We start from the raw sequence: 25929 nt of genomic DNA, 5'->3' as shown, positions 1-25929 counted from the left end.
CTTTTTCCTTTTGCTACATTCCAACTCATTCTCAAACAACAGGCCAGTTACCCCATGTTATTCTTTCCAAACCATTTCTTCTTTATTTTTAAAGAAAAATTTATTGTATCATTCTCTAATGAAGACATTTTTACTGTACTTCAAAGATATCCCTTAGATATTAGGGTTCTAAATGGCTGTTGAACAAAATAGTTCTAACGTATTTCTTTATGTAGGTGACCAGTTCCGGGTACCATAGAGTTTCCCAAATTCATCTTTTAGAGAGCCCTAAAAAGAACAGAATGGAACTGCCCAGCATATCTCTTGGCCAGTAAATCTGTACTTCACCTTCTGAAAAAGGTCAAAAGTATCTACCCAGCTGTCTGATCTTGGACAAGTAACAACTTCTGTGGGTCTCAGTTTCTTCAGCTATAAAGTGCAGAGTTGGATTTAGTGGCTGTGGCCTCTTGTCTCTACGGGCTGAGACTGGAGCCTTTTTCTCTCGTCATCTCATTTTGTGGAGACTGGTGTCTACAATGTCAACAACTGCACCTACAGTACAAAGAATTTTAACTGTCAAGGCAGCCAGGAGCAAAGACTGAAAGGATGAACTTCCGCACATGGCTCTACCAACAAACTTCTGACGGCACTCTTGTGGATCAAACTCTCTGCCGGGAATAAACAGCCAGGAATCATACATTAATTTCTTCCTTTAAAACCGGGAAGAGGCTCCTGTAAGTGCTGCAACACTCCTCCACAGTGTCCCAACAGACAGCTTCTTACAGTGGCACCTATTTAAGAATCTGTGAGAAATGAGTACCATTAGTAACCAGGCAGAATCAGAAATACTCAGAGGAGTCTCCTGCCAATTCTGTTTCACTTTAATTGTCAACTACACTACAAGTAGAGTAGAAAACCCCTCTTAACTTACTGTTCACTGATTAAATGTCTTAAAAAAAGGTTTTGCACGTCTGAAACTAAAAAAAAAAAAAAAAAAAAGCAAAACAAAACGAAACAAAAAAGAAAATAAACTCATCCATCCAAAGTTAAAAAAAAAAAAAAAAACTATGACAGTTTTCTTAGATTGAAAAGAATGACCAAACGAATGAAACAGAAAAATGCCCAACAATGCCTCCATACCTTTCTGGGGATGCAGGAGCAGCTGCACTGTCGGGAACAGAACCAGATCAACAAAGAAGACAGATGAGGAGCATTCTAGGGCCCCTTTGGGATGAAAACTAGGCTTGGCACTCAACAGGTACTGTTCCTCTGTGGGCACCTTATCTAAATAATAATGGCCACGCTGGGTTTCACCACCATTAACAGTGCGCACTCCCCTTAGATCTAATCGGACAGGGAGACGCTTTGAGGCCTGGTGGCCTTGTGCCTGCTGTGGCACGTAGGCAACAACCCACATTCACCTGACTTGTTCTCACCAAGTCTTAGCTCACACCTGTCATACAGGTTAGAAACACTCAAAGACAAGTTCAAAAAGTCAGACTGATCTAAAAATGCAGTCTGGATCGAATTGCTGAGGCCCAATGCAGTTCTCTCATGTGCTATCCTACACACGTTCTTTGATTTGCATGTCTGGTCTTTCCAGGTAAGGGAGAGAGAGGCAAGAAAATATTCTCCTGGAACTCCTTTCTATGATGCTCTATGAGCCTCAATTTCTGGGTCCTGTGTCACCAAGGCTCCCACTGTGCTATGTGGACACCTCCTTTAAGTAAAAGAGCAGCTGTGGGTGTTTGTGATCAGGGCGTGGAACACACTTGGATCTCTTTCCCAGGAGATCTGATGCCCGGATTTAGCTGAGGCCAGACTTGTTGCCCTTCTCCAGTCTATGACCTTGGAGAAAATGAATGCAGATGTGGAACTTTAGTTTTTTTTTTGCCAGCTCAGACATTGTTTAAGGTCTTCTTCTGTCTATATTCTGTTTGTCCTTCCTCTGCTTGTTGGATATGCACTGGATGCCACACACACGGGTGCTGCCTTGTCCCTGGTCCCACCCTTTGCTAGGTCACTCATTTGTGTTTAAGCTTCCCCCTTGATCAGGTTTGCTTGATTTTTCTTTTAGCCCTCAGCCCACTTTTGGTCATTCAGATCACCAACCCCTTGGAATCTTGACTCTTTCCTTGGCTTGTGCCACTCATGTCAGTCTTGCATGGGTGCTCATGCTGGTCAGACATACTTTCCTCCTCTGACCTTCATGGTATCACCCTTGATGCACTCACCTGGTGTCAGTTCTCATCTATGCTCTTGACTCATTTGTTTAATTTGCCTTACCATTCAAATTGGACTGTACACTGCTCTAGAAAACATATTAAATTTTTCTTTTTCCCATGATCAAAAATGGTGCTGTACTTACAATGGGCCTTCAAAAACAAGTGCAAGAGACAGAAAAATGGGAAGACATCCTGTGTTCATGAATTGGAAGACTTAGTATTGTTAAGATGACAATGCTACCCAAAGAAATCTACACATTCAACGCAATCCCTATTAAAACCCCAATGGTATTTTCTACAGAAATAGAAATTTGTCCTAAAATTCATATAGAACCTCAAAGGATTGGGAATAGACAGAAGAATCCTGAAAAAGAAGAACAAAGTTGGAAGTCTCACACTTCCTGATTTCAAAACTTATTACTAAGCTATGGTAATCAAAGCAGTGTGATATTGGCATAAAGGCTGATGAATAGACTGATGGAATAGAGACCCCAGAAATAAACCCTCATATATATAAAATGGTTTTTGACAAGGGTATCAAGACTATTTAGTGGGGAAAAGACAGTCTTTTGAATAAATGATTATGGGAAAGCTGGATATCCGCATGCAAAAGAATGAAGTCAGACCCTTATCTTATACCATATACATAAATCAACTCAAAATGAGTCAGATCTGAAGGGCGGAGTCAAGATGGACTTATAGATAAACTTGAGCTTACCTCCTCCCACAATTACACAAAAATTACCACTAAATTATTGAACCATCACTGAGAACCATTCGAAGACTAGCTGAACAGAATTCCCATAACTATAGCTACAAAGAAGCCACAGTAAGACCAGCAGTGACACAGACTGGGCAGGCCCCACACCCACATGTGGCAATTAAGAAATGGGAGGGTTATCTCGGCTGTGAAGGTCTCCCTGAGGATCGAGGGGTCTCAGCTCCAAATTGGGCTCCCCATCTTGGGGCAACAGTACCAGGAAGAGGAGTACCCATCACTGGTTGTGAAAAGTAGTGGGGATTATGTCCCAGGGAGACAAAGGACTGCAGGAGACCGAGAATGCTGCTTTTAAAGGGCACGGGCACAAACTCATTTGTGATAAGCTCTGGCACAGGGGCAACAGCTCAAAATGTGCCAGGGATATACCAGAAGAAATACATTGATTAATTTCAGGGTGAGTACTGGAAGGGCAGGGACAGGGACATTTCTCTCAGGGGATAGAAGCACTGGCAGGAGCCATTTTTCCTTTGTGGAGCTCTCCTCTGACACAGCTGGCCCAGCTCAGGGAGGTGCCAAATCTGTGCTGTTCGTTAAGCTGGCTAACACCATTCACCCCACTCAAGTGATTCCTTGAGACCCTACCCCACCTAACTCTCTCCCCAGCAGAGTCTCTTCCAGGGACTCCTCCACACACACAGCCTACCTCGGCTCATGCTGAAGACTTTCCCCAAAATCCGCAAGTCCCACACGAGTGGCAGCCACCCTCAGCTAGTTCTGCAGAATCTCTCAAAGGTCCACAAACACAGCATAAGCAGCACCCGGACTCAGTTCACACTATAGTGCCCACTGAAAGTTCCCAAGCCCAGCAAAGTGGCAACCAACTGTGTATCACTTTATAGCTCCTACCAAGCAGCCTCAAGCCTGAACAAGAAGCAGCTGACCTTGGCCCATACCAGAGCCCTTCCCAAGAGGCTCCAGACCCAACACACCCATAGCCAGTTTTGGGCCACACCAGAGCCCTACCCAAATAGCTCTACAACCGACATACCTGAAGAGCAACCACAGTTGGCACCAGAGCCCCACTAAACTGACTCCTGCTCCATGGGGTGACCCCCTGCACAAACAGCTTGTCTGCTGTAGTCACAGCAGACCCTCATAGCCAGTCAGCCTGAGGGTCAACCCCAACCACTGACCTGCTCAAAGCAATCAAAGCTAAGCACAACAGTAGGGCATACATGACCCACACAATGGACACCCTGGAGCACTTAGCTGAGGTGACCAGAGACACTGAGCCATTGGGCCTACAGGACACCTTCTATGTAATGCCACACTTTTAAGACTGTAAGACTTAGCAGATCTAACTAATACATAGAAACAAACACAGAGTGTCAGCTAAAATGAGGAGACAAAGACACATGTCTCAAATGAAAGAACAGGATAAAACTCCAAAAAAAAAAACAAAAACAAAACAAAACCTAAGTGTAATGGAGACCAGTGATCTACTAAATAGAGTTCAGCACACTGTTTATAAGGATACTCAATGAACTTTGGAGAAGAATAGATGAATTCAGAGAGAATATCAACAAAGAGATAGAAAACTTATAAAAGAACCAGTCAGAAATGAAGAATACAATAATTAGAACAAAGAATACACTGGAAGGAATCAACAGCCAATTAAATGAAGCAGGGGATCAAATCAGCAATCTGGAAGACAACATGGTGGAAAAACACTCAATCAGAACAGCAAAGAGAAAACAGAATTACAAAATGAGGATAGTTTAAGGGAGAACATCAAGTGTATCAATATTTACATCATAAGGGTACAAGAAGGAGGAGAGAGAGAACAAGGAATTGAAAAAATTGATTTGAAGAAATAATGACTGAGAACTTCCCTAACCTGGTGAAGGAAATAAACATCCAAGTCCAGGAAGTTACAGAGAGTTCCAAACAAGAGGAACTCAAAGAGGCCAACATCAAAACACATCATATTTAAAAAGCCAAAAGTTAAAGACAAAAAGAGAATGTTAAAAGTAGCAAGAGAATAGCAGTTAGTCATATAAAGGGAGCTCCCATAAGACAATCAGCTGATTTTTCAACAGAAAATTTGCAGGGCACAAGAAAATTACATGAAATATTCAAAGTGATAAAAGGAAAAAAAAAAAAAAACCTTACAACCAAGATTACTTTACCCAGCAAGGTTATCATTTAGAATTGAAGGAGAGCTAAAGAGATTCCCAGACCAAAAAAAAAAAAAAAAAAAAGCTGAAGTTCATCACCACTAGACCAGCATTACAAGAAATGTTAAAGGGACTTCTTCATGTAGAAAAGGTCAAAAATAAAATTAAGAAAATATAGGAAAGAAAAACCCTCAGTGACAAAGGCAAACATTTCGTGAAAGCAGTGGCTCAACAAATTATAAAGCTAGTGTAAAGGTTAAAAGACAAGATCTTTTAGATCTTGTAGAAAGATCACATGTAATTGTAGCAATAAATTAAGGGATACACACACTCATGAAATAAAAAAATAATGACAAAAACATAAGTATGAGGGGGTGAGTAAAAATTGTAGTGATTTTAGAATTTGTTCAAACTTAAGCAACAATCAATGTAAAATAGACTGCTATAAACATAGCTTGGTATATATGAAGTACATGGTAGCCACAAACCAAAAATCTGTAAGAGGTATACAAAAAAATAAAGAGAAAGTAATCCAACCATAACTATCCAATCCAACTACAGAAAGTCATCAATATGCAAGAAAAGAGACCAAGAGGATGGGAAAGGAACAGAATAGAGCTACAAAAACAATAAAATATAATTAATAAAATATCAACAAGTATATACATGTCAATAATTATTTTAAACGTAAATGGTCTAAATGCTCCAATCAAAAGACACAGGATGGCTGAATGGATAAAAAAACAAGACTCATACATATATTGCTTACAAGAGACCCACTTTGGATCAAAAGACATACACAGACTGAAAGTAAAGGTATGAGAAAAGATATTTCATGCAAATTGAAATTTAAAAAGCTGGGTAGCCATATTTATATCAAAAACAAACAAACAAACAAACAAACAAACAGTGGCCTTAAATGCCATTTTAGAACATACGAACTTAATTGATAGTTTTAGGACATTTTACCCCAAAGCAGCAGACTATACATTTTTTTCAAGTACAAGTGGAACATTTTCCAGGATAGATCATATGTTAGGCCACAAAACAAGCCTCAATAAATTGAAAAAGACTGAAATCATATCAAGTACCTTCTTTGACAACAATGATATGAAACTAGACACCAATTACAAGGACAAAAAATACACAGATACATGGAGGCTGAAAACATGCTACTAAACAATAAGTCAGTTAACAAGATCAAGGAGGAAAAAAATACCTTGAGACAAATGAAAATGAATACACAATGACCCTAAAAATCTATGGGACACAGCTAAAGCAATTCTAAGAGAGAAATTCATAGCAATACAAGCCTACCTCAAGAAACCAGAAAAATCTCAGATAAACAATTTAACCTTACACCTAAAGGAACTAGAAAAAGAAGAACAAACAGAAGCCCAAAGTGAGAAGAAGGAAGGAAAAAATAAAGCCCATAGTAGAAATAAATGAAGTAGACACGAAAGAAAGAAAGAAAGAAAGAAAGAAAGAAAGAAAGAAAGAAAGAAAGAAAGAAAGAAAGAAAGAAAGAAAGAAAGAAAATATCAATGAAACCAAGAGTTGGTTCTTTGAAAAGATAAATGAATTGACACACTTTTAGCCAGACTCATCAAGGAAAACAGAGAACCCAAATTAAAAAAAAAAAAAAAAATCAGAGGGTGGTCCAATGGCTCAGTTGGTTAGTGCATGAGCTCTTAACAACAGGTGTGCTGGTTCAATTCCCACATGAGCCAGTGAGCTGCGCCCTCAACAACTAGATTGAAAACAACAAGCTGCCACTGAGCTGCTGGTTGCCGGTTCAATTCCCGCATGGGATGGTAGGCTGCACCCCCTGCAACTAGATTGAAAATGGCAACTGGACTTCGAGCTGAGCTGCGCCCTCCACAACTAGACTGAAGGACAATGACTTGACTTGGAGCTGATGGGTCCTGGAAAAACATACTGTTCCCTAATATTCCCCAATAAAAAATAAAAGCAAAAAAAAGATCAGAAATAAAAGAGAGTGACAACCAACACCACAGAAGTACAAAAAACTATTAGAAGTAATGAATTCAGTAAAGTATCAGGACACAAAAATTAACATTCAGAAATCGGTTGCATTTTTATACACAAAAAAATCAGAAAGAAAAAATTAAGAAAACAATCCTGTTTACATTTGCAACAAAAAGAATAAAATATCTAGATTAAATTTAACCAAGGAGGTAAAAGACTTGTACTTGGAAAACTATAAGACACAAGAAAGAAATTGGCTCTGCCGCCATCTTGGTTTCGCGTTTCCCGCACAAAATGCCCGGTGAAGCCACAGAAACCGTTCCTGCTACAGAGCAGGAGTTGCCACAGCCGCAGGCTGAGACAGGGTCTGGAACAGAATCTGACAGTGATGAATCAGTACCAGAGCTTGAGGAACAAGATTCCACACAGGCTACCACACAACAAGCCCAGTTGGCAGCAGCAGCTGAAATCGATGAAGAACCCGTCAGTAAAGCAAAACAGAGCCGGAGTGAAAAGAAGGCACGGAAGGCTATGTCCAAACTGGGCCTTCGACAGGTTACAGGGGTTACTAGGGTCACTATCCGGAAATCTAAGAATATCCTCTTTGTCATCACAAAACCAGATGTCTACAAGAGCCCAGCTTCAGATACCTACATAGTTTTCGGGGAAGCAAAGATCGAGGATTTATCTCAGCAAGCACAGCTAGCAGCTGCTGAGAAATTCAAAGTTCAAGGTGAAGCTGTCTCAAACATTCAAGAAAACACGCAGACTCCAACTGTACAAGAGGAGAGCGAAGAGGAAGAGGTTGATGAAACAGGTGTGGAAGTTAAGGACATCGAATTGGTCATGTCACAAGCAAATGTGTCGAGAGCAAAGGCAGTCCGAGCCCTAAAGAACAACAGTAATGATATTGTAAATGCTATTATGGAATTAACGATGTAACCATCTGTAAAAGACAAGGACCTTTTTTTGGTGTTTCAAAAGAATAACTGCAGCTTGGTTTGAAATTTGTACTGTTTCTATCATTAATAAAGTTATGGCTTCTTGTGGGGAAAAAAAAAAAAAAAGAAAGAAAGAAATTGAAGGAGATACAAATAAATGGGAGGACATGCCATGTTCATGGCTAGAAAGAATTAACATGGTTAAAATTTCCCTACTATCCACAGTAATCTACAGTGTCAATGAAAGCCCTATCAAAATACTCATGGCATTTTTCACAGAACTAGAACAAATGATCCAAAGATTCATATGGAAATACAAAAGTCCCTGAATAGCCAAAGCAATCTTGAGAAAGAAGAACAAAGTTGGTGTCACGCTATCTGATATCAAACTATACTACAAGGCTGTAGTAATCAAAACGGCATGATACTGGCATAAAAACAGACACATCGATCAATGGAACAGAATAGAGAACACAGAAATAAACTCACACATATATGGTTAGTTAATCTATGACAAAGGATGGAAGAATACACAATGGGGTAAAGACAATCTCTTCAATAAATGACGTTCGGAAAATTGGACAAACACACGTAAAAGAATGAAACTGGATCACAATCTTACACCACATACAAGAATAAACTCAAAATGGATTAAAGAGTGAAATATAAGGTCTGAAAGCATAAAACTTTTAGAAAACATAGGCAATAAACTCACTGACATTTGTCTTAGCAATGTTTTTTTTTTGGATATGAGTATGTCTCCCAGGGCAAAAGACAACAAAAGTAAAAGCAAACAAATGAGACTACATTAAACTAAAAAGCTATTGCACCTCAAAGGAAACCATTAACAACCAAAAAAGTAGCCTACCTACTGAAAGGGAGAAGATTTGCAAATGATGTATCTGGTAAGAGGTTGATAAGCAAAATGTATAAAGAACTCATATAGTTCAACACCAAAAGAACACAAATAATCTGATTTGTGTTGGCAGAAGACATAACAGACATTTCTCCAAAGAGATGGCCAATACAGATGGCCAATAGACAATAGACTCAATGTCACTAATCATCAGGGAAATGCAAATCAAAACCACAATGAAGTATCACCTCACACCTGTCAGAATGGCAATTATCAATAAATTAACAAAAAAATAAATGTTGGTGAGCATGTGGAGAAAAGAGAACCCTTGTGGGATTGAGAGAACCCTGTTTGTGGGATTGTAAATTGTTGCAACCACTATGGAAAATAGTATGGAGATTCCTCAGAAAATCAAAAATAGAGCAATTCCACTCCTGGGTATTTAGCCAAAGAAATCCCAAACACTACCTAATTCAAACAGACATACACAGCCCTATGTTAACTGCAGCATTATTTACAATAGCCAAGATATGGAAGCAATCTAAGTATCCATGAACAGACAAATGGATAAAGAAGATGTGGTACAAATGTACAATGAAATACTACTTATCTATAAAAAAGAATGAACTCTTACCTTTTGTGACAGCATGGCTAGACCTAGGATATTATGCTAAGTGAAATAAGTCAAACAGAGAAAGAAAAATGCCATATGATCTCACTTATATGTGGAATCTTAAAAAACCCCCCAAATGAAAGAACAAACAAAAGAGAAATGAACTTATTGATACAGAGAACAAATTGATGGCCCCTAGATGGGAGGGATGTTGGGGGATGGCTGAAAAAGGTGAAAGGGATTAAGAAGAACAAATTGCTAGTTACTAGAATAGTCATGCAGATGTCGTACAGCATAGGGAATATAGTCAATAACATAATAATTATGTATGGTGCCAGGTGGGTACTATATTTATCGGGGTGATCACTTTGTAAGGTATATAAATGTCTAATCACTACATTGTACACCTGAAACTAATATTATATGTCATACTTATATTGTATGTCACATAATATTGTATATCAACTATAATAGAAAAATAAAAGAAGATTAAATGGAAACAAACAAATGAATCAAAGACCTAAACTTAAGAGCTGAAATTATAAAACTGTTAGAAGAAAACGTAGTGAATATTTTTATGACATTGGATCTGGCAATAATTTCTTGGTTATGACACCAAAAGCACAGGCAATAAAAGTGAAAATAGATAAACTGGACTGCATTGAAATTAAAACTTCTCTGCATCTAAGGACACAATGAAGAGAATGAAAAGGCAATGTGTTCTCCCATTAGAATGGGAGAACATATTTGTAAGTCATACTCGTATATCTGACAACAGATTAATATGCAGAATATATAAAAAGCTCCTACAGTTCACCAACAAAATGAACAACACAACTAAAATTGTGCAAAGGACCTGAATAGACCTTTCTTCAAATAAGATCTACAAATAGCCAATAAGCAAATGAAATGATTAGTCACTACGGAAATATAAATAAAACCACAATGTGGTACTACATCACACCCTTTAGGATGGTTATTACAAAAAAGACAGAAAATAACAAGTATTGGTGAGGATGTATTGAAATCCTGCACTGTTGGTGGCAATGTAAAATGGTGTAACTGGTATGGAAAACAGTATTGAGGTTCCTCAAAAAAAAAGAATGAATATATAACCTAGCAATTCTACCTTTGGGTATACATCCAAAAATTGTAAGCAGGGTCTCAAAGAGATATTTGTATATCCATGTGCATAGCAACATTATTCACAACAGCCAAAAGGCAGACGCAAACGACGTGTCCATCAACAGACCAACAGATAAACAAAATGAGGTTTATACATACAATGAAGTATTGTTCAGATTTAAAAAGGAAGAAAATTCTGCTACAATATGGATGAAACTTGAGGACATTATCCTAAGTGAAATAAATCATACACAAAAGGAAATAAATCATACACAAATATTACATGATTCTACTTATATGAGGTCTCTAGAGTAGTCAGATTCATAGATAGAAAGTAGAATGGTGGTTGCCAGGGACTGAAGGGAGAAAGGTGTGGGTATTTATTGTTTAATAGGGACAGAGTTTCGGTTCTGAGAGATGAAAAGAGTTCTGGAGATGGATGGTAGTGATGGTCACACAACAATGTGAAAGTACTTAATGCCACCGAACTGTTCACTTAAAAATGGTGAAGATGGTAAATTTTATGTTATGTGTATTTTACCATAATAAGAAATAATCAACCCTCAAAAATAAATCAAGAAATCATTACTGTAGTAAATCATTAACTCTCCTTTACTTTTCAAAAAGTGTCACACTAGAGCTACTCCTTTAGTTGGTTTCTAAGCCTTACTGTTTGTATTATAGCACCTAGCACAGTGCTGGTTACATCTTGGAAACTCAACACTAAGTAAAAAAAAGAGCGTGGGGATGAATATATGGATTATGATAATTTTCCTCTTAAATTTCTAAAGCCATTCATTCAACTATTTTCTGTTTAAACTAACGTATATAAGTATATGTATTTGTGTATACATATATGTCTCTTTTTTAAGTTAAGAATTTTCCTATTTATGTAAAATACATACATTAGTTATTTTTTTTAGGTTGAAAGCCTATAACATTTTTAACACAAAACTAGAAAGAAGAGTATAATAAATGTCTATATATACCACCCAGAATCAACAATTAAGAGCTTTTCATTTGGCCATGGTACATCATGTTATGGTAAACAGTAATTTTCTCAGAGTCATGGTAACATCTTTATGTCAAGTACGAGGAAAAGGAGTTAAGTAACTGGACCAAAGTCACACAGCTGGTAAGTGGTGGAGTTGGTACTTACACCCAGGGCATCTGTCCCCATAACCCCAGCTATGACAACATCTGCCAAATCCATTAGGTTGAATTTCTTTTATTTCCACTTTTTTATGCAAGTTAATTATCTTAACTAATAAGATTAATTTTCCAACGTAACTGGGCCAATTTTTCAAATAAGGTTAACTCAAATTTTCTTAAAAAGAAAACAAATAACTTACGAGTCTGTTCTCTTACCACTGGTATTTGAGCTTTGGAAACAGCCTCACTACCGTCTCTAAACACTCAGTTACGATTCTGGAGTCCTGACTATCTGAAGCATGTGCTGAGGCACGTGGGGTCCAGAGCCTCACAGCTGTGCAATTCGGAGGAGAAAGTTACTACCTCCACAGTCAGTTACAAGTTAAGTTTCTAAATTAGACCCAGGTTTATCCCTTTTTTGTCAATGAGGAAGCAATTTATTCATTTTAGAAAAATGCTTTTTGCCCTACTCTTTTCTTTCACCCTGTTCCCCAGGCAGATTTACAACCACAAATCACAAATTCAGGCTCAAATGAGGTAACATCTGCAAAGAGCTTTGTAAATGGTGAATCAGTCCATATGGTAAAGTAGACTGGTTTGCTTGCTAGAAAACATAAGTTTACACTTTCTGACCTGGGTTTGGCCCCTGGCTGCACACTGTGGCTCTCTCCCTCCACACACCTGAAACACTACTGAGCAAAGGACTGAGGTCTATACTGTGGTGCAGAAGGGCTCCTGCAAATGGTCCCTCACCAGGAAACGATCTTCACAATTATGTTCACAAGGCACAAGGAAAGACTGAAGTCTGGCCTCCCAGATGACCATGCGGGAGGCCTCCTCAGAGGGAGACAGGTACGTGTGTTAGTACTGGCACCATGGAGTGGCATGCGTCATCAGGGCCCTGTCCCCCACACCCCACATCTCACCCAGGGACCTCTGCTGCGTCCCATCTCACCCAGCGTCCCATCTCACTGAAGTCAAACTTACATTCTGTACCAGGCCGATCACTGAGAAGAAACTTGTTTTGGGGATGAAAAACCTGGATGTATTATAGGGTCACTCATCATGACACTGTCAGAGACTCGAATGATGAATTAATTCTTTCATCCAGTGGTCACAGTGTGATGGTGGGCCCGGCAGGCATGACCTGCTCCCCCGTGGAGCACATGAGGGCCGTGCCAGCGGGCGCAGAATGGCCATGTCAGCTACCCAAGCAGGTCGTGGTAAAGTGGCTCATCAATGACCATGTGAGTCCTCCAGCACAATGGCCTCCTGTGGTGATCGGGACCCTCGACAGGGCTTGCTCGGCACAGAAGGCACAGCAGTGCTCCTGGCTGATTCATGGATATCTGAGCAGGGTGCCACCAGATTCCTGACGAGCAGGGAGGCCGGATGACGTGCTCATGGGCACGGTGGGGACTCTGCTGCGTGGGTGTTTTCCCAGGTAAAACCAGGTGAGGTGCTCAGGCACAGAGGGGCTGGCTCGTCTGGCGCAGGCCTGCAGACAGGGTCCGTCAGGCCCCTGCTGGAAGGCGCACTCATGCACTTAGGCAGGTGCTGAAATGGGAGAGGCTGAGCCCCGAGACGCTGGCTGGCTCGATATGGCAGCTACACTGGGGATCATAAAAACCAGACGAGCCAGGAGATAACCGCTGGTAACTCGTGTCACAATACAAATGTCAGTTTTCTGTATTATTTTACAACATCAACTAGCTTAGGAATGCTTTCAAGCAGGACACAGATACCGTTCACTGTTAAAAACAGGGCTAGGCCTTTATTCACTGGTATTCACGTGGCTCCTTCACTATCCGAGTTTGTGAAATGAGACCAAATGTCCTGTCCTTGGTGTTCTTTCAGGAGCAGCGACCACGTGGGTGCTGTAGAATGTTTCTATCAAAAGTAACAGCTGAGGGCGGGCACTCTACACTGGCTCATCCCTGTCTCAGTCACTTTCTCTTGCCCGTGAGAGTTAAGCTAAATTCTTTCATTAATTCTACTCTTTACTCCTTCAAAATATTCTTGTAACAAAGATGTACATACAAGCAAAAGACTCACCTAATAATTTTAAGTAAAATGTCCCTCCCTCCTTTGTGAAGTATGAGGTGAACTCAGGGGCAGTGGTGTGCAGCCCAGGCCCAGGACACTGGCTTCTCTCTTCAGTTCCGCCTTGCATAGCACTGGGGCCCCACAATCTGGAACATTCTGACGGAACAGCTCAGAGGCTAGGATTGCAAAGGGCACGTGTTTGCAAAGAGACATCCAGGTGATTATCTAGATAACGTGCCCCTGAATTCTAAGCTGAAAGACATTAGTTTGAGGGTTGTCTTCTCCTTAATTCGAGTGAATCATCATGAACTGATTTTATAAATATTGCTATTCTTCAAGCTAAAGGTGTACATTGTACTGTCTCTTTATCCAACAATTGCTCCTCTACTGAGCACAGTTGAACTTGTTCATTGTTTCAAAGCTGAAGCCACAATTTGTGAAAACTCGTTTTGTTTACAGCTTTTCTGCTGAAGAAGTACAGTGTAGCTCTGTTGCCTGCTGGCCATGCCTCCACCACCAGCAGACTCCAGAGACAAAATTACCTGTGTGAAGGTGGGAACTTGTCACAGGCATCATGGTGCAGGTGCAAGACTGACTCTGTTTTTACCTAATGCTTCATCTACTTTATGATATACTCAGTCATATGAAGTCTATTGATCATGAAGAAAAAAAGCACCTTCTTTGAATGAATAAATTCTATTTTAAAGAATAAAAGAGCAAGATTAAAAAAATCAATATATACATTCATAATGCTTCATTTCAAAACTGTAGAATCTGGAATATATAAAGCACCTGGGAGATTATTTAGCTCAAAGTTCCTCTTATAAATCAGGAGTTGAGACACCAGCCCTGGGGAGGCCAATGTCTTGACCAAAGTCACCTTAGCAGGATGGCCTTGTCACCCAGCCAAGCCTGTTGTCACCAGTGTCCAAGGAAGGAGGGACGTGAGGTGCAATTAGGGTTTTCTTAGACAAGAGACGTTGCTTGGGGTCAGGGGCCTGAGAGTTGTCCTCTACTATCTGAAAGACTCACGTGGGCAAGCGGTCCGAACTTTTTGGGGTAGACAGACGGAGAAATTTCATGGTGGCAGGTTTTAGTTTGATAGAAGAAAACAGCTTTCTGACAATGGAATGAGCTGCCTTGTGAGCTAGTGACCAAGTCTTCATCATGGGGCAAAACAGACCCTGCTTAGCCTCTGTGAGGATTTGCTTGAGGGAAGGAAGGCTGACCAATCCCAGCGCTGGGCTGGGCCAGGGACATGACATGCAGAGTGCATGCTGGGAGTACCTCTGGGGAGAGTGTTTGGTTTTTTTTTACGACTTCATTGTTGCATGTTTTACATATCATATAATTCACCCATTTCAAATGCACGATTCATTCAGTGGTTTTCAGTTACTCTACCAAGTTGCACAACCATCACCATACCTCAGTTTTATAACATTTCCACCCCGATAAGATCCCACGGTGGAAGTCGCTTTAACTAAAGCTTGTCCCTGGGTCCGGATTGTCTAGTGAGGGCCAGTCTTACGCGCACCAAATCCTGAAGGTTTGCACCGCAGCCCGGCTCCCACAGTGAGTGTGCTGGGTGCTGTGCCAAAAAGCAAGGGTGACAAGTAAGGGACTAGAGGGAAAGGAAGAGACTGGCAGGTGGGCGACAGAGCCCACCAGTGAACCAAAGGGTAGTGTCACTCAGGTGGCACCAAGAGAAGAGTATGTCTCCTTCCCTGGGTCCTGCTCCACTCCATGTAAGTCCCAGCTGTCAACAACTCTGCCACGGCCCGTGACACTGGCACTCTGACCTTCACGACAGCACACTTCAAAGGGCTTTAAGAGCATGCCATCACCTGAAAAAGACTCAGGAAACTGAAGCCAGCCGCTAGCAAAAAGATGGTCCTGATTGTACCGTCCATTTTTAAAAGTATTAACATCCATTTCAAACCCACTTCATTTCCCTAACAAGTTAAAATCACCAGAAAAAGGGAACCCTCGTTACACTCAGGCTCCCTGTGCGCCCCAGAAGGGGGTGTCCGTGGCCTCGCTGCGGACACCGTGAGAGGCCGGTGCTTGGCCCCGCGTCGTGCGCCCCATGCCACCGACCTGCCTGTGATGTTACGGCAGGGACTTACGCAGCGCCCTGATGACCACGTGTGCACAGCGCTTTCCGCGCACGCCCGCACTCCTTGCTGCAGCGCCCTGCGAAGCCTCGCGAATCTGATGCGGGGCAGTCAGGCACCGGCAAGGGCAAGCTCCCAGTGCACGTGCCAGTCACCAACCGGGGCCTTGGTGGGGCTGGGGTAATTGTAAGGGAAAGCCTAGGACCTCCGCTACAGGAAATCTGAAAATCTTAATTGCTAGTTAATGCTTCATAAAAAACAACAACTTTGAAGTGTGGAGCTCAGTCTTTGGGCTTATAGCACCCAACATCCAAAAGAAACAAAAACAACGCAACTACTCATAAAATCTCAGAAAGCCATTTCAGTTTTCTGAAACTTTGAAAATATTGCAAAAATGGCATGTATTTCTCCAGAAAGGCTGAGGAGGAAAAGGATGTAAGGGGGTGGGGGTGGGGGGGTGTCACGAGTGGCACTTGTAGCAGGAAAAAATGAAGATGTATGTTAATGGAAAAAACGTGCAGGAATTACATCTTTGTTAGTGTCATGAGGCACAGAGTATGATGAACACTGTAACTGGCGGGGTCGCAGTCTGCTCCAGTCACCTCTTCCATCAACTGGGTAAGAGCCACCTCTCTAACAAAGTTGGAATGGATTCTTTCTCTTCTGATCATTAGCTCACTGGTACCTGAATTCAACCTACCTATCTGTTTTGTGAGATACAAGGAACATGTCATGTTAGAGGACTGTGGGGACAGAGCCAGGAGTGCAGTTTCCAGGCTCTCGGCCTCACATAGAAAGGTGCTGGCTCAGGTAGTAAATGGCCATCAACTGTGATTGGATGGCCATCAGCTGTGGCTAGTTGGCCGTCAGCTGTAACCAGTGAGCCATTGGCCACTAATGTAACTGCCGTGGCTACGCTAGCGGCAAATGGGGGCTAGCAAGAAGATGGTGGCTGAGCTAGCAAGCGTGGATTGCGGTTAGCATGGCGGAGTGAGGGTTGCAGATTGTAGAGAAGTGGACAGCAGGTTGCAGACAGTGTGGCTCCTGCTTCCTGTCTTCAACCCAGCTGCCAGCGAGACTATAGTGATATGACTCCCCTACCTATGGCTCCGTGGGCGTTCCTTTTTGGCCTCACCATATCCTGCGTTCTTATGTAGGGAGCGGGACCAGAGACCCCGCACGACAGGACAGTGGCAAATCTAAAGCCCAAATCCTGCTACAAAGTCTTTTTAAAATAGACACAACCTCAAAAGTGGGGTGGCAAAGAATATTCACGCTCGGCACCTGTAAGCTTTCAGAGGGCTGCCTGGATATTAGGGACACGGATATTAGGGACTTTCGTTCTTTCCAGCAGAGCTCCATGGATTGTAAATAAATCCGTGCTGGTCACACATCAGTCTCCATTTTTCTCCATCTTGACCTTGAGATACGACCTGAGGAGACTGCAAGTCCCAGCAGGCAGTTTTCAGTCTCTCTGAGCAGCTCCACATAAAAGATGAAAGCAATTTCAACAGGCACCATGTGCAGTCCTCTTGGCTTCTGGAAAACTGTAGAAGCCCTGTAACTGGCCCAGTGTTCGGGCAGCAGCCTCCTGACATCTTTTTCAAATTATAAATCCATTTGGGATAAATTCTCATGGGTTGTGCCTTACAGCCCGGAGTGGATTGCACAGCAGGTGCTATTAGAACCTAGTTGTAATCAGTGACTGATGGTCCAGGAACCTGGGAAGGTTCTAATAATAAGCAAGAACTATCATCAGAATACTTAAACACTTAACCAGCTTTGCATCTTCAAAGCACTTTACAAACATTAATTAATTAATGTACACTACACCCCTGTGATATAGTTAAGTATTATTATCTCCATCTGACATATAAGGAAACAGACAGGTTAAGTGGCTTGCTTGAGGCCACACAACAAGCCCAGAGTGGGTCTGGGAACTGAAATTAGAAGCACCTGATGCAAACTCACACCCAGGTGTGCTAGTGGTGTGGTCAGCTGGTTCACCTCAACCCTTAGTAGGGAGCTGAGAAGCACCTCTGTGGGAGGGCCTGTGGTTACAGCAGACCTGCTGACAAGTGTCAGAGGAGGCAAGCCTCAGGCTGTCTGTCAGACCCTGTCTCATTCCACAAGGTGAAGCCGCTCCTTGATCACTTTGCAACCCAGAATGGTCAGTAAGAGTTTGATGAGAGAGAGCAGGAGAGTGACAGCTGTGCTCTGGCTAGTCCACTGCTCTGTCTAGCTGTGGTGGGTGGAGGAAGGACGGCCCTTTGCTTCTGCATTCCCTCACCACACGGGAAGTGCACTGACAGTTCTGGCTAGAAGAGAATGCTCAGGCAGGCTGGTAGCTGGAAAAGTCAGATGTCATATCTAAAGAGTGGGTGACAGAGGGAGGAAAAAATGGAGGAAAAGAGCAGACCTGGGCAGGAAGAGCCTACCATCCAAGAGTCCTCACAAACAACGGCAACAGCAGCAAAAATCTACCCTGTGGAAATGGAGGCTGTAACTGAGAATGAAAAGAACTACAGAAGGGAGAACTGAATGGTGAAAGATGAATTGCCTTGGCAACTGAAGGTGGCGAGAAAGGGTAGGAAGTTGGGAAGGAACATGGGAGACTGGGCAAAGGAAGGAGACCCAGCATTTCCTGAATGCCTTCTGTGTACCAGGAGCTTTACAATAGTCACGTATTTAGTCCTCAACTCAGCTCTACCAGGTGAATATCACTTTATTTTTATCCTCATTTTTAGGAATGGGAAACTGAGGTACCAATGGTCAATTTTCAGGCATAGTTAGAATTCAAACCAGGTCTGGATAACGATGACCATCCTGCACCATCCACGGCAGGGAAGGACTCGGGCATTTCAATACATGGAAAGGCAGGAAGAACTGGGAGGAGGTGCAGGTTTGGGAGTGGCTGTAAAGACGCTAGTAACACCGTGCTGGGGGCAGTTCAGGCATTCTGCAGCTGTGGGGGACAGCTGCCATACGAGGAGGTGCAGTTGACTTGAGAATGGTCTTAGGGAAGTGGGGAGAAGCCGGAAAAGGCAAAGGAAGCCCTAGGCCCATGTGTATCTCTGGCAAGCACATTCTTAGGAATCTAGTAAACCCTACCTAACATATTGGAATATCCAAGGAGAAACATTCAAGTGGTTCATATATGTCACACCGGTTGGCTTACGTTAACTTAGATATGCTGTCATCAGAGCCAAGGAAAATCCCTTCACTTTTTAGAAAACACAAATTGACATAGATCATCCCAATATTTCCCTGGTTGTTTGCTGACAATGCAAATTTGGGGAGTACTCCTGAGTAACATTTGTGCTCTCTCCTGCCAAGGTGCTGATGGCAGTCACCTGGGAGGAACACTGCTTTGGGATGAATGGACATTTGTTGAATGAATGACTAAACAAGGATTCAGAGGCAAAATGTTGTCTACGAATCCTTGCAATGGGACTGCCAGATGGAGGATATAGGCTTGCATTTACTTATTTTACTAAAAGCTCCCTATCTCCCCGACCCTCTTTCTGAATATTGGAAGACAGGTCTGACCTTTTCCTTTCAAATATGACATTTCCTTCTGTGGGAAGAGACGAAACCTAAAGTGAAATTATTTTCGTAGAACTCACTCTTATTTATGGTATTTAAAACCAGATTGTAGCTTTTCTTAGCATCTCGAACTTTTCTAGAATGTGCAATGGGAAGGAGAAAGGGAGAGAACTTCAACTTGGGTTGTCTTCAAAAGGGGTACTGGGAAGTGACGGGAACCGAGGGTCCTGAAACGTGTGCAGGCAGAGCACCCAGAAGCAGAGCTGAGGGTGTTGGCTCAGAAAAGGCTGCTCTGCTTCCCTTTACGAACCAGCCCAGTCCAAACTGTGGAACCTCCCGCAGCACAGTGCCCTCAGTTGCCTCCTGTCCTGATGTATTTAACTGGAACCCCCTAAAGTTTCCTAGAACGTTGAAAACCTCGATACTTTCTCCCTGTTTCCACCCATGCCTCCTACAGAGTTCTTTCCACAGCTTTTACCAATGCAAGCTGCACTGTGGTGTTCTTGCTGTCCAGAACAAGCCCACAGTTCCCCTCTCACATCCACCAGAACCCCAAACTCTAACCATGGCCTATAGTGCCTTATGTGACCAGCCCACGGCCATTTCCCTAACCTCCTTTCTTCCTCCAGCCCCTGCTCACTGGCATGTGCACTGGCCCCTCTGCTCTTCCTTCAGCTGGCTGAGCACATAGCTGCCGTAGGCCTGTGTGCTCACGGAACACCCTTCGTGGGAAGGTCTGCGTGGCCTTCTCCCTGATTTCCTTTATGTCTGTGCCCAAAGCTCTCATTATCAGAGAGGTCTGCCTCCATCACCATTTACCTTGCTTTGTTTTTCTTCACAGCACATATGTCCCCTGATAGACTCATTTATTTATGGTCTGTGTCCTCCCATCAGGAGGTAAGCATCCTACGCATAGGGACTTTGCACCCCCAAGGCCTGCCACAGTGCTTGGCACCCGATAAGAATCTGTTGGATAAATGCTTAATCCTTGCACATACCACCTATTATAGTTTCTTTACAATAAAAAAAGCCATCCAGTAAAATTTTCTACTTTGGTATTTATTTTTATCAAATTAATCCTTAAATGTTACACATTCTTACTCCAAAAGACCAACTTTGGATCTTGATTTTTTTTCTAAGATCAAGAATCTGTTCCTTTTACTAGAATCTTGCCCAGCCTTTGGTTGAAACCTGTAAAAGCCTGGGCCGACTTGTTGGCCTCAGAGATTTCTGAGTCCTGCATGTACTTCCTTTATGCCCATGACCCCTGTCTCACCTGCCAGCTCCCCCTCCAGCTCCATGGTCTGTCACCAAGGGTGATGCCAAGGTGCGTTCTTACAACCTCACTGTTCACTCCTATGGAAGGAAGACTGGGAGTTTTGCCCCCCAGTGGAACTGAATCATTTCCCCTTACAGGGACCTGGGATGAACGAGTGTCCCATTCTCCTGAGCGTTCTCACCCCCGTGTGTGGCCCAGTTTTTCATTTACAACACGGACAATCACGTAAAGCTGAAAGTGACGATGCTCTTTGTACTGTCAGCCAGATGACTATGTCACTCTGCCAGTGCTGAAGAGTTTGAGCCCATGTGAACTCTTCCCTGATCAGCTGCAGTTCTGGCCCAATGATTAGCACAGTGCCCTCAGTTGCTATATGCTAATATTTAAGCATAATGTTTAGCTTGGAAAATCCTAGACAGCAGTAAAGAGGCTGCACGTTCAGGTAGAGATTTCTCTACTTCATTGATATCAAAGGTATAGGGCCATAAGAACGTTTAAAATTGAAGTTAAAATAGTTCTAACTGTAGTATTAACATGTTTTACTTCAGTAGTGTTCATTATAGTCACTTATATATGACATATGAGCTGTGTAAATACATACAGTCTCCACACACCCCGTCGGCTTCCTCATCTGTAACTCCTGTGGACAGAGCAGGATTCATGGAGTTGGCAGTTGGTTGTTTATTTTTTTCTACTGTATTCAAAGGTGGCTTATGCTTTTAAGGGCTTTTAAGTGTATAATCACAATTATTTTAAAGAGTTTCAATTCCATGTGCTAGAGAAGTAATGAGCCAGCCGAGGAATTGAAAGTGAAAATGAAATATTAGTATAAAAGGGAAAAGGGGAGTAGACCCTTGACTTTTAGTGCAAAGAATAAGACAATCTTAGACTCATTTTATACATCACTTTCAACCATTTTTCTTCTGAGGTAGGAATGAATATCTGACACGGAAGTATAGGGCAGAAAGCTTTGCTGTTGTTTTTGGCATTCTGGTTTTCCTCTTTTACTGTGGTCAGAGCAGAGGGCCTCCTTCTTTCTGGTGATCATACATTCCTGATTTGCTTGTCATCTGGAGATGTGCTTTGTCAGTGGCGACTGGGTTAAGAATGAAGTAGAGCAAAATGAAGAAGACAGTGACGAGATAATGGAGCAGGGAGAGAAGGATATGCATGCGCCTTGCTTCACACAGGGCTATCGCCCTAGAAGAATAGAACATTTGTAAGTATAATCATGTCTGAAATGTGATGATGAAGCTTGCTCTCTGAAACAGACCCCACTGAGCTAAAATAAGGACTACTTTCTAAATATCATCTTTAATTTATCATTTTGGTATATTTAGATTTGTTATATCAAGTTGAGTTATATAATTGGTAGACTTTCTGAGGACATTATTTCTAATTTCAGTGACCTATAGGAGTTAAACTTGACCTCTGGTCACACTAAGAGGAGTCAGCCATATGCACAATCAATGGAGGAGTGATAATGACACTTCCATTCAGATAGGGCTGGGAGTCTACAAAGGGATATCCACATATATCACTTTTGATTCTCAATAGCCACAAGAAGTAAGTATGTAGTAGGTAAGTAGATTGGACATCTGTCCCATGTTATGGATAAAGAAACAAAGGCTCTGTGAGACCCCTAAGGTCAGACAGCCATGAGGTTCTAGAACGGGGAATCAAACTTTTGTCCCAAGGTCCTCTCACTTGCACCACAAGGCATGTGTCTCCTTCTATACCCTCTTTATTTTATACTATGGATTTGTGGGCTAGAGCTCCTCTTCTGTTGGTCCTGAAGAGGCACCAAGAGCAAGAACATTATGGAGCAAATGTGGTAAATGTGAAGCATCAGAGAACTGTCCCTTCTTCCCATTCTGTCAGCCTTATTGTACCAGGGAGGTAAATCTCTGCTATGATTTATTTAAGTTTTTGTCTACCTGTTTAAATTAAAAAGAAGTTCTTGCAAATTTAAAAAGTTGTACAGACACTCAATGATATAAAGGTAACATGAATTTATACTTACACAATCAGCTTTTTATGTTACGGTGTTGTGATCATTAATAGAATTTATGGAGTATCCACGGAATGCACAGGACCCTTGGGATCCTGGGGTATAATTTGAACTGTTTCGTTGCCTTTGTTGTGTAGTAGGCATCTCCGATAACGTCTATAGCTGATTCATGACACATTTACATTTTGGGTTCCCAAGGTCACAGTGTCCTTGTAACCTTGGCATGGAGTAAGCTAACTGGAATGATGGTGGATCAGGAACTAACTTCTCTCTTTTTTGACAACATGAACGGGGCTGGCTAGGCACCTCCTGTGTAGCACTTAATATAATCAACCCTCCCAGCTGGTCACAGGCATTTATGGAGAAAAGGGTGCTGGGGAAAGGGTGCTGTGTTTTCTGCTGAGCACAAGCACCCTTACAGTCCTCACAGAACAAGTCAGAGCTTACCTAGATGAGCAACACCAAAGAGTAGGGCTTCAGCACATACTAACATGAGCCAAGTGGCAGCTAGGCCCACCCTGGGCCCCTGCCATTGACTCAGCAAGTATGGCTGTCTTATAGGGTGTCAGGGGGAGGGGGTGGTAGAGATGAAAGAAGCACGTCTGCTCAACAAACTGCTAGATGGCCAGACCCAGATTGATCAAAGTCTGCCATTTTGCCTTATCTATTTGGAACCATAATTCAAGAATGAAATTGCCCTAGGTTTTCTCCTCCCCACCATTAAATTCCATTCAATCATAGTAGGCAGAATGCAGTCACGCTCAAGCAGCCAGATGTTATCATTACAGACCTTTCTTTATAAACCAATGCTGAAACTTGAGTGGTTGATGAGACCAGCTAAGCAGTTGTACCTTTGACCCGACTGCATTAAACTTGCCCTATCAATTTAAGCTTAGTATAAACACCATTTCCCAGGGCCCCTCATGAAGTCAGCGGTGAGAAGAAGCTGACTAAGCCTAAACATTTTTTAACAGCAATCTTGTCTTACAACACCAAGGGGATTTACTGGGTATCTGGGGCTTTATAAAACCATATGGACATGCTGAAAGAATTAAAATCCTTTAAGAATGAAAAATTGATGGTGACAGTCCTTTCTGAAGACCACTTGGTGGAATGGCAGCATAGAAATGGGTAGGAGAGTTGATTTGAAACACTTTTGTATTTTTTTAAGTGACATATTTTTAATAGTTTTTTTTCTTTTTTCTCAAATGTTTACTCTGAGGTGGCCACTCTGATTAAAAAAAAAAAATGTGTCCTACTTATCAGTAACTTAGACATTTTGAGAGAAATTGAACATATTTATTGTCCCAGTTAAGTTTCTTTCTAATACAGAACTGGGACCCTCTCTCCATTCAGACAGCTTGGATCATGCCATCACAAAAGGTAAGGATACATTTATGATTTGTAAATAAACATACTTCAATGTAAGGCTATTTCAAAAGAGAAGACCATCCTTAGAAGTGTTTGTTTAATATATATATATATATATTTTTTTTTTTTTTAATTTTATTATTATTTTTTTTAACTTTGTATAAAAAGAGTATTCGGTTACTTTTTGGCTTAGATTCCAAATAAGTAGGATACTGTCACTTTCTGTTAAAATGCTAAAATAGTACATTGGTAAGCAAATTGCACTATAAGATTTATAAACTCTAATACAAGTTACTTTGAAAAATGTCTTATCAATAAAAATTTTTGAATTATAAATTATAAAAAGTGGGCAGACAATGTAAATATTTTAAGAGGAAAGAAAAAGGAACCCAAACATCAAAACAGAATATTCTCCATTAAGGGAAAAAATACTATTAAGTTAGAAATATTTTTGAAAATCATCTGATTTTTGCCATATCAAACAAGTACCAGGGTATCAGCTCAGGACAACAAAACCAGTTAGTTATCAAGAGGTATTTTCATATAAACCTCACATACACTGGAATTGGTGAAGAGTCACAGATTTAAAGGAAACATACGTGTAACTCAAATCAATAATGTGAAGAAATCAACTAGTAAAGAGAAAAATTCTCTATAAGAATTCTCTATAACCGTGAAATCTAATACTGAGGTCTAAAAAAACTCTGTCAAATATCTTGTTAGCCTGATTAAAAGAATTCTTATATATTTTTCCTTTTCTTCAGAAGGAGGCAACAGAAAAGACATTTATTTCATGGGATAGAGAGAGAAAACACTGAAACAGATCCTTGGAAGATTGTGGTCTAGACTTGGTACTGTCACAGTTTGGGCAATTTCGTGAGCCCAGAATGGCCTGGCCTGTCCCTCTGAAAGCGTGCACTTCAGAGGGGATGGCAGCTCAGCTTCTTTCTGGCTCTACAACTCTTCCAAGGTACACGTTCTCTCTGGGATGCATTTCAGATTCTGTGATCTTTAAGGTTCTTCCCATCTTTCTTTAGGATTCAACAAATGTAGGAAACATTTGTTCAGAGAGAAAAATGCACTTCGTGAATAACACCTTCCTCTGTTACTTCAATAAAAAGAAGTAACATGTATTGCGTGCTTTGCTATTTAAATGGGAGTATTGAAAAATGATGTCATCACATTCCACAGCACTTCACAGTGAGTTTATGAAGCTGACACTTAGAAGTGGAGGTCTGCCATCAAGAGTTGTCACAACCTGTTGGATGATGGCCCAGTGATTGTAAAAACCACAGAAAACCCCCCTCACCCCCGTTCCCCTGAAGGTTTGGTGGGCTTCTCAGGAATATCCACTTGGAATTACAAAGGAGGGGAAAGCTTAAACAGTGTTTTTCAGACCCATCAAGTCTCTAGGAAGGATCAAATGGATGGCATGATTTCAACCCCACTTGACGCGGGGTGAGAATGAGGAAGCCTCGCTGGGTGCTGGGTGGCCTTCTGGGAGTATGGGGCCAGAGGGCAACGGTTTGGAAAGGAGAGGGTGTTACCCGTGGTGAGACAGAGGTGAGAGGGGTGTCTTGTGCATGGGCGTGTTACACAAGGAGCTATACATTCCCTGCTTTGATTTGAAAAAGCTATTTTAGTATGAAGGGTTTCTGTTTGTTTGATTTTTCCACCTAAACTAAAAGTGTGAGGAGAATGCTTTAGGAAAAGTTCTGGTAATTAGACAAACCTTTTCCACTTGATGTAACACACACTGGAATGTGGGATTTGTAAGCTGAGGC

The 25929-nt window shown here is 41.7% G+C and overlaps 2 protein-coding genes across 2 annotated transcripts in view; one reads left to right on the top strand and one right to left on the bottom strand.

Annotated features, from left to right (window-relative positions):
• Positions 1-25929, bottom strand: part of GMDS (GDP-mannose 4,6-dehydratase) — a 659903-nt gene that overhangs the window by 24387 nt on the left and 609587 nt on the right. The gene's annotated exons all lie outside the window — the stretch shown is intronic.
• LOC117027357 (nascent polypeptide-associated complex subunit alpha) lies at positions 7354-8142 on the top strand. Its single transcript, XM_033115017.1, has one exon. The coding sequence runs from the start codon at positions 7386-7388 to the stop codon at positions 8031-8033; it is 648 nt and encodes a 215-aa protein (XP_032970908.1). The 5' UTR covers positions 7354-7385; the 3' UTR covers positions 8034-8142.

The sequence above is a fragment of the Rhinolophus ferrumequinum genome, chromosome 9 (assembly GCF_004115265.2).
Source record: "Rhinolophus ferrumequinum isolate MPI-CBG mRhiFer1 chromosome 9, mRhiFer1_v1.p, whole genome shotgun sequence".
Classification (NCBI taxonomy): domain Eukaryota; kingdom Metazoa; phylum Chordata; class Mammalia; order Chiroptera; family Rhinolophidae; genus Rhinolophus; species Rhinolophus ferrumequinum.
Note: the sequence above shows the minus strand (reverse complement) of the source record. Positions and strands in the feature narration are given on the sequence as shown.

Excerpts from the sequence above, each read along its gene's own strand:
- LOC117027357 (XM_033115017.1), top strand. The coding sequence starts at position 7,386 with ATGCCCGGTGAAGCCACAGAAACCGTTCCTGCTACAGAGCAGGAGTTG.